The sequence below is a fragment of the Phaseolus vulgaris genome, chromosome 8 (genome assembly GCF_000499845.2).
Source record: "Phaseolus vulgaris cultivar G19833 chromosome 8, P. vulgaris v2.0, whole genome shotgun sequence".
Taxonomy (NCBI): domain Eukaryota; kingdom Viridiplantae; phylum Streptophyta; class Magnoliopsida; order Fabales; family Fabaceae; genus Phaseolus; species Phaseolus vulgaris.
The window spans coordinates 53,214,398-53,224,276 of record NC_023752.2 but is presented as its reverse complement, the minus strand read 5'-3'; the positions used below and the strand labels follow the sequence as shown (position 1 = coordinate 53,224,276).

At 31.4% G+C, this 9,879-nt stretch overlaps 1 protein-coding gene and 1 long non-coding RNA gene across 2 annotated transcripts; both read left to right on the top strand.

Moving 5' to 3' along the window:
• LOC137824495 (uncharacterized) lies at positions 1-1,560 on the top strand. The gene is made up of 2 exons (XR_011083262.1): positions 1-137; positions 341-1,560. It is a non-coding gene; the product is annotated as an uncharacterized lncRNA (long non-coding RNA).
• Positions 1,561-3,902: 2,342 nt separating this feature from the next.
• LOC137826421 (glycerol-3-phosphate acyltransferase 5) lies at positions 3,903-6,482 on the top strand. Its single transcript, XM_068632382.1, has 2 exons — positions 3,903-4,713; positions 5,383-6,482. Exons 1-2 carry the CDS (start codon positions 4,204-4,206, stop codon positions 6,289-6,291), a joined length of 1,419 nt encoding a protein of 472 aa, XP_068488483.1. The 5' UTR covers positions 3,903-4,203; the 3' UTR covers positions 6,292-6,482.
• Positions 6,483-9,879: the final 3,397 nt, after the last annotated feature.

Sequence of the window (9,879 nt, the reverse complement as noted above, 5' to 3'; positions counted from 1 at the left end):
GTTTGGGTTGTTGTCTTGTGGTGTATTTGGAATCACATAAATAAAGTAGTTTTCAAATAAGGGAAGGTAGATGTTGCAGAGATATTTCACCTACCATAGTTACAGGCATGATCTTGGTTGAAGTATAAAGTTCTCAGGTAAGCTTTTCTTTTTCAGAATGAGTTTTATACCCTATGTCTTGTCAGCAATCCCTGAGGTAGCTTAGGTCTTTGTTTTAAGCATGGAAAGTTTTTATGCTTCTGATGACTCTGGTAGGGTTGGTAAAGGTGACATGTTGGTTCATCCTGTTTCATTGTTCTGTTTTAACTTGAATTGTTTGGTCATGGTTTCTCTGTTTTAGCTTGTTTTGGTTGGGAAAGGTACTCCATGTGGGTACAAGGCTCAGTTGAGGGAGGGAGAAGAGGAACAAAATTTGTAAAGCAGATAGACCAAGCAGTGCATCAAGTTTGGGAGCCCAGTCTTGGTAATCGGTGGGTTGCTGCTACATTGAATCATGAAGAAATCATGTAGAAGTGGTGTGGTGTGGCGAGGTAGATGTATGATCTTGTCACTAATGTTTGAGGGAGAGTATGCACTCTGGAATAAAGTTCTATTATCTGGTTTATGCTTTGTTGAACTATTTCTATTTTGTTGTTCTTGGATCATGGGCATGGTCTCGATGTTTGGTCATTTATGGGTCGTTTTTCGACCTGTGTATCTAACATTATGAGGGAGCACAAGTCAAGAGATCTTAATCAATCAGACTTAATCATCTTTAATGACTCAATTAAGACAAAATCATGACTAAATGTGAAGAGGTTACAATTCAGTCTATATATACCTGATTATCCTCTACAGAAAGAGATCATCTAAACATTTAATCAACAACACAGGGAGTACTTTCAATTCCTATTTCTATTTCATATTATACTCATTATATTTATGCTCTTACTGACTTGAGCGTTGGAGTGGCATGGCAGGAGGAGCCCCTCTCGTTCCAGAAGACATTGCTCATCCAGATTCCGACCGATCTTAAGTTTGCTAGAACAGTTGTTATGCCCATGATTTTTCTCTGGTTTTACTCCCACCTACACGATTGGGAAAAAATGTCTTTGTTTGTTTTGCAGCTTTTGGAAGGCAATCTTGAGCTTCACATAAGCCATGTATGGGTATGACTCTTTAGGATGGTCTAGTGCAAACTATTATACGTGCAGCAACAAGGAGAACATGGTCGTTTGGGCTTCTGCTAGTAGAACAACCAAGCTATTTAACGTACCATGATACCATGGACAAGAACTTGAATGACACTAGAATGCAATTACAAGAACAACTGGGAGCAAACAAAGAAGCATAAAGTTTGAAAAAAGCAGCTCAAGTTACGACAAATGTATAAAGTGTGAAAACAACCCAAAAATTGATAGATTTAGCATCCAACAAATGTGATCTATCCCCAAATTAGTACCACAGTTTCAAATGTTAAGTCTAGGTGTATTCCACTTAGTTGTGGCAACTTGATGCACTGAATTGGACACTTAACCCAATCATAATAAGAAAAGTTTAGTTGAGGTATCTTATGATTCATCTCTTCAAGTATGTAAGTCATAGTAAGAATTATTAATATTAATATTCTGGAATTTTTAATAATTATTTACTACTTAAATAACTTTTTACCTTTCATGATATTTGAAGTCTTAAAAAAAAAAAATTTAATAAATCTACCTTGCTAAAAAAAAACATTTAAAAAGTTAGATAATTGAAATGATACCCTTAACCTATTTTAAGTCATCTTAATGATTATTAGTTTTCCCTATATTCTATAACGTATTTGAATGTCTTAAGTCATCTTCATGATTTATTAGTTTTGCATATATTATAACGTATTTGAATGTATTAAGTCATCTTCATGATTTATTAGTTTTCCAAATATTCTATCCCATTGATCGGCAAAAATATTCTATGCCTGAAGTTGTAACCTATACCAGAATGTCGTATAACTCTCAAACCACACGAGAAAAGTTAAATTGAGACTCCAGTAAAAGCACGATATCACAAGATAAAAATAACGTTATTTTTATAAGATTTTTGTCGTAATATTCTTTTTCCTACTTTCCCACACCATTTCATTCATCTTATTTTATATTTGTTTACCCTTGATATTTCTCTCTTTATTGTAAGATTTTCTTGTTATAATGTTTCGTAAAATCTAACTCTTAAAACAATTGGGCGCCCCACTGTTTGATTCTTATAACCCTATCGTTTTATTTTTTTAAAAAGTTTTTCTATTAATATTTTATTTGGCTCAATTAAAGATTTGGAGTTGGTTATTACTTAAAATACCATCATTTAATTATTCTTATTCTGGTTGGACGTTGAACGTTGAATCCTTAAATTGATTGGTTTTATTGATGAAAGTTTATTGGGATAAAATTTCAAATGTGTTATGCTGTGCTATGATTTTACCGTACCCGATTCAAAAGTGATTTTTTTTTTTTTCTGTGCTGATGGAAAAAAATATTTTTTTTTATTAGCAAAGATGGAAAAAACATTTATAAAGGCTGCACGGCCAGGGTAATCTTTGCATGTCTCTGTTTTCTATCAGCAACAATACACATCCTTCGAGGATGTTGTTATTTTTTATGGTTTGAAAATGCATGGTTCAAATATGCTACTTCTTTGCTTTTGAGAAAAAGGTTCTTTTTTTTATTATGATGGACTAAATTGAAGTTATTTTGGAATTTTTATTTTGATTTTGGTATGGATTTAATATAATCTTGATAACTGAACTCATGATATAATCTTTAATTGTAAAGGTAGATGATTATAAATTTAGGGTCTTTGAGATGGTTTCATGTTTTGACATATACAAGATGGATGGATGTAAGTTTGATGGTATTTTGTTTTTTTGTGTCGTTATGCATGCATATAGATGACGTGTTTGATTGTAATAAACTTGAGATATCTTTAAAATATCCTATTTATTTTGTTATTTCTTTTATTGATAAACAAAATTTAAACTGTTGCAAGCATATATATATATATATTAAAACAAATAAACACATAATTACTATAGTCATGGTTTAAGACTTAAAGGGTTGAGAGGTACATTAAATGCTTCAAAGTCTAGTACGTATGTAGAAGGTTGAAGGTTTTAGATCACATACACACTTGAATACGTAAAACATACGGTTATTGTATATGTAGCATACACTACTGACATAGATACAAAACAGATATAAATACAAAAATATGTATAATTTTTAAAATATAGGATTCGAGGATACGGATCTATAAAATTATATAATTATAAGTTATATAATTTGACAATAAAGAATTATATGCACAATTATGTTTTAGAATTTTTTTTAATAGAGAGATGTTTTTTATAGTTCATTCAAAATTATTTGTTTCTTATTTTTATAATTATAATAAAAATTTATTCAATAAGTTTAAGTTTTTAAAAAATTAATATATTTATTCTTTTTAAAATTGTGTTAGAACTGTGTTTGAATTGTTAGAAATTCAACAAATATTTTTTAAATTAGACACTTCACGAATACGTGTCCTACAAGTATCTATATATATGATACGTGTATCCGATACATACACTTTATTTAAAACAATATTCAAACTTCATAGAGGTTATTGATAATTAAAGATAATTTTGAATGCAAAGCTAACTAGTATTGATTATATCAACTTTGTATCTAGAGAATAGTCAACAGTAGTATGAGGGGATGGATATTTTATGTTATGAAACAAAAATATTGGTGAAAAGATACGTATTCTTCATCTTTAGTAATGGTAAGTAACCTAAAAATACTCGTAAAGAGACGCGTTAATTTTAATTAGGTGCCCAAAGACCAAAAGTACGTATCGCTTACCAACAGCGTTTTTTATTTGTTGGGGTTAAGTCATCCATCTTTGCGTATAAAAGTGGCTTCTAAACCTCTATTCTTCGCGGATATATCCACCCAAAAACAAAGACAAAGCAAAGGAAAAGCCAAAGTCCAGAGAAGGTGGTTGTGAAACCGCTAAACTGCTTTGTGTTAGAGACCAGTCAAATAAACCACACCCTATTTCCTTATACTCTTGTATATATATATACAAGTCATAACCATAAAAAACCAATTCATTTCATAAGGTGAAGCTTTGAAACTCAAAAATCACAAACCAAAGAATATTGTTGCAGAACAGCAAAGATCAATCAGAGTAAATCAATCTTTTATGGAGTCTGTGGTGTCAGAGCTAGAAGGAACGCTTCTGAAGGACTCGGATGCATTCTCCTACTTCATGTTGGTGGCGTTTGAAGCGTCAGGTTTGGTTCGTTTTGCCTTGTTGCTAGCACTATGGCCCGTGATTCGGTTCCTTGACATGGTTGGCATGGACGATGTGTCTCTCAAGTTGATGATCTTTGTGGCTGTGGCTGGGGTTCCCAAGTCCGAGATTGAGTCTGTGGCCAGGGCAGTTTTGCCCAAGTTCTACATGGATGATCTTGACATGGAGAAGTGGAAGGTGTTCAGCTCCTATGAGAAGAGGGTTGTGGTCACCAAGACGCCAGAAATCATGGTGGAGATGTTCGTGAAGGAGCATCTACATGCAGATGAGGTCGTCGGAACCCAACTCTCCTTCAATAGGTTTGACCTCGCCACTGGTTTTGTCCATGGTCACTCCAGTAATACCATTTCTCAAAGGGTTGCCAACCTTCTCAGCAATGGCGCACCCACTTTGGTTATGGTAAGTCTTATTCCACTGTCAACTCAAACATGCATGGAAGAGGAGCCTAAAAGCTACTTTACTTTTCTTTATCTATATAGGTAAATTGGAAAATAACTTCACACCTCTTTCTTTTTAACAATCATTTCACAATTATTTTGATGATAAAATATTATATTCAAATAATTATAATAATAATAAATATAAAGAACAATTTGAAATAAATAATAATATAAATAGTTGTATATTATATACCAGTCATCACCAATAAGTAGTTTGGTTGAATTTCAATTTTATTTTAGGTTTTAGCTGGTTTAGTATTAGATCAACACCTAGGGAGTTTTTTTATATAAGTTGGTCCTGCGGTTTAAAGTGACGTTTTGTCTATCTCGTGGGCTTATTTTTAGCAATTTTATGATATTTTCTTGATTGATGATGAATACTCTAACTTGATATTTTTTTTTATATTTGTACTAAAATTAAGACAAAAAAGTACTCAAGCAATAATATAAATTTTTATATATTATCATTCAATTACAAATCATCATTTTATTCAATTTTTTAATTTTATATTAAAATATCGTAGTATTTTTTATTAATTTAGGGTATAATTAATTTTATTGCTTTACGGTGCATGTGATAACTAAGTTATCTAAATATATACTAAGTATTTTCCTCCATTACATGCAGGACCAATCACATCCACCGGTTTTGACTGACCAAAACTACGACCACCAGCTGCTCCGGCCACTTCCGGTGATTTTCCACGACGGCCGCCTTGTGAAGCGGCCAACGCCGTCCACCTCCCTACTAATCCTCCTATGGATGCCGGTGGGCATTGTACTCGCCATATTCCGCATCGCCCTTGGCTCCATTCTACCCTTTTGGTCTATTCCCTACACGTCAAGGCTATTCACTGGCAAGATCATCGTAAAGGGCAAACCACCCGTCCCTCCCTCCGGCAGCAACTCCGGCGTCCTCTTCGTCTGCACCCACCGCACCCTACTGGACCCCGTCGTCCTCTCCTCCGTCCTCCGCCGCAGAATCCCGGCGGTCACGTACTCCATCTCGCGGTTGTCGGAGATCCTCTCCCCCATCCCCACCGTAAGGCTGACGAGAACACGCCATGTGGATGCTGAGAAAATCAAACAAGAGTTATCCAAAGGTGACTTAGTAGTGTGTCCCGAAGGAACAACATGTCGCGAGCCTTTCCTTTTGAGGTTCAGTGCCCTCTTCGCCGAGCTCACAGACCGAATAGTGCCCGTGGCCATGAACTACAGGGTAGGGTTCTTCCACGCGACAACTGCGAGGGGTTGGAAGGGTTTGGACCCCATTTTCTTCTTCATGAACCCTAGACCGGTGTACGAGGTTACTTTCTTGAACCAGTTGCCGGTAGAAGCCACTTGTTCTTCGGGGAAGAGTCCACACGACGTGGCTAACTACGTGCAGAGGCTACTAGCGGCGACGCTAGGGTTTGAGTGCACCAACTTTACTCGGAAGGACAAGTACAAGGTGTTGGCCGGGAATGATGGCACGGCGTCTCCCACTTTTTCATTGGTGGATCAGATGGTGAAGGTGGTGAGAACGTTCATACTGTGAAAAATTAATTATGCTACTAATTATTATCATTATAAGACTGTATGATTGATTAATTGTTTTATTTTGTTAATATGTATCTATGGATGGATGCTAGCTTGTCTACTGGACATCATAAATTTGTATTTTGTATAATCTTCCTTTTCGATTGTAGATTAATGGGTTGTTAATTTGGATTTCTTTTTCTTCTCCAACCACATACGTGTTTATATATATATACCATTATATATATATATATATATATATATATATATACCATTATATAAAGAGATATACCATTTGCTAATTTTCTTTTGGTTTCATCTTTTAATGCAATAATTTTATCTTTTAATAAATAAAAGATAAATTATTAAATTTATTTATTTAACAAAATAATTAAATAATTTTTTTATTTCAAAATAGCTAAATAAAAAAAAGTTCAGCCTCATAAAGTATTTCCAAAATGCATTGTAGTGGTTAGTATGATATTTCTAAATTTTATGTAAACAATGACTTTATCAGATTTTTTTTTTAAAGAGATTTGGTGCTGTTGTGTTGATAAAGTAGGTTACACAACAATATTTTATACAACTAGGTTTATTGGTTCAGTTATCTTTGATGTTGATATAGTTTGGAAGGCCTTTTCTATCTTCAAGTTGATATAGTTTGGAAGTCCTTCACTATTTTCTATCTTCCAGTCTTCCATGTTAATTTAATTATTTTTTCGTAAAAAAATTATTATTTTTTAAAATTATAATAACTATATAATTTTTTAATACTATTTTATATAAAATTATATTTATATATTTATATTATTTTTAAATTAGTTATTCATAAAAATAATAAATTAGAAATTATATATATTTTAATCTAATAAAAAAATGTGAATACAATATACGTATTTTTGATATATATATATATATTTAAATTGTTTTTATTTTATCTTTAATTATATATTTAAACCACAATACAAAATTTACAAAGAATCTAGGTAGATAAATTCACATTCTACGTATAATTAGGGTATGATAACTTTTTTAATATAATATAACTTACCTATAATGCATAATAAATAATAAATTTAATTATTTTTTTTATATATAATAAATATAATCACATAAAATAAAAATCATTTATATTTTATTTTTGAAAACAATTTAATGCATGAGAATGCTTTCGCTAATAAAAATAATTTATGTAGAGAGAAAATGAGATTACATGAGAGTTTTAAACCATGGGGTTTTAAGTGGCCGGAACTTTAGGAGGGTTTTCAATTTTAAATAGTAGTTAACCCATCAGGGACGAAGATGATGTGCGTAAAGAGTCTAAGAGCAGATGTTTATTTTTAACAAAGAATAAATAAATTAAAAACGAAGCATTTTAAAATATTCTAACCCTTATACATAACATCAGTTAAACAAATATAATTCCTGCTGGCTAAAGAAATATAACCTTTCAAATGTTGTTTAGTGTTCTTCTTAGTATAATTAATTATTTTAAAACATTTTCATTTATTTCTATTATAGGTAAAAAAACCTTAAATTGTAATCATTATCATACTATAGTGAAATATATAACATACTTTTACTTAATTATTAAGTTTTGAGTTCTATTAGTCTATACAATATTTAGGTATCATTTATCTTATTCCACACTCATTTTTTTATCTCTTAATAACAAAATGAATTTAATAACAATGTGTAAAAAATGTAGTTTTTTTTTATCAGCAGCAATGAATTAATTAGTAAAAAAATGTAGTTGTTAGATTGGTTTTGCATCCCACTTAATTTTGAAGTGTTTAAAAGTTTGGTGGGACATTGATTCATAGTTTACAAGTCCTTGTTCATCCTCTTATCAATCAAGAACAGATTTCAAAATTGTTGAAATTGCGTGCTTCACGACATGTTTGTCATTAGAGGACATGTTTGTCATTATAGGACTAATTTCTCAGACCACACACCAACTCAATCAGAATGTCACATTGAAGGGAATGCTACGTCATCTCTCTTATATAATCACTCATATTTTTCATAAATACATAAAACCTATTCAAACTATAAAAATAAAAAGTAAAATTATGCAAGTATAAGGGTCAACTAATTTGCTAAGATTGACAAATAGAAAACTAAGAATTAATTCAATATAAAAAAATATAATCCTTAAAACCCTTTTTATTTTTCTTTTCCTTTTTCACTCTTCAATTTTTTCTCTGACTAGTTTTTTCCTTCTTTTCTTATATTTTTCTCACCGCAATCCACTGCTTATAATCACTCTTCAATATATTAGGATTTACATTAATTAAAGAGAGCCTATATAATTATTTCCCCATATTATAAGATAGGAATATCTATCTTATTTTGTTGCCATTAAGTTAAGTTTCCTCCTATTTTTATTATAATAATAATAATAATTATTATTATTACTATTTTCAATTATATTGTTATTACTATTTTTACTTTCTTTTTTATGTCACTCTATATTTATTAGTTTTTTTCATTAATGTCACCATGTTGTCTATAATAAGTATTAGTTCATCCTTAATATCATTAACATTGTGAATTATGTTTTTTTATTGATAAAATAGAAAAAAATTATCAGAAAAGAAAATTGAATTAAATTGTGGACTTGAGTGCTTCAACTTTTATAAAAATCTAAACTCTTATAAAAAAATAAAAAATAAATAAATAAATATATATATATATATATATATATATATATATATATATAGTCTATCAGTATGTGAGTCATACACACCTACTGTCAAAATGTAAGTCTAAAACAAAAAATACATTGATCCCATTCCAATTGAATTGAGGATGTATGTTATAATTCCACACCCTTACAAAAAATTGCAACAAAGGTCTGAAGAACATTCAAATCACAAATTCCAATTATCCATAAACCTTTTCAAACCAAATTCTGGGGTTATGACTAAGATGTATGATGTGAAACTGTTTGAAATGTCACCTAAGGATGTCATGATGAAGGACCGTAATGCCTAACCAATTCCAACATTTATTCCAGAATTTGAATGCAATGTTACAGTTTAACAACAAGTGCTTGACAGATTCCTCATGCTCCCAGCACAAAGGGCCTTCATTGGATTCCTTGCTGGTTGCTTGTTTTGTGACTCTTTACTCCTTCACACTGACAAAACATTACCCATCCCTGGCCATATAAATAAAATCGTGTAGAGAAATACAAAGTGAAAATTGGTATGTGGTTCAATTTATGCAGTTGGAACTTCTTTCCTAAAGAAACGTTTAAACATAATTTATGGGATTAAGATACCAATCTCAATATGCAAATTGTGATCTAAGGAATTTGTTCTTTATACATGCTTATACCTCACGTATTATCTATTCAGAATTAACACTCACATTTTAAAAAACAATCAAATTTCATTGTTTCCAAATAGTACAAACCACCCCTTTCCAAACCAAATTCTGTTTAGAGCAGTGCTCTAACCCATTTACAAAATCTGTACAAGGTTAAACCACAAACCAACTCATTGCTTCTTACTACATACATGATTCTCCTTGCTCATACAAGGTAACATATCTATGTACTTAATCATCCCATGCAAGCTATGTTAGAAAAGTGGATCTATGG

What these genes read in the sequence shown, in the direction of transcription:
- LOC137826421 (XM_068632382.1), top strand. Translation starts at nt 4,204, where the DNA reads ATGGAGTCTGTGGTGTCAGAGCTAGAAGGAACGCTTCTGAAGGACTCG. An exon ending in GCGCACCCACTTTGGTTATG is followed by an intron (nt 4,714 to 5,382) that starts GTAAGTCTTATT and finishes CATTACATGCAG; the next exon opens with GACCAATCACATCCACCGGT.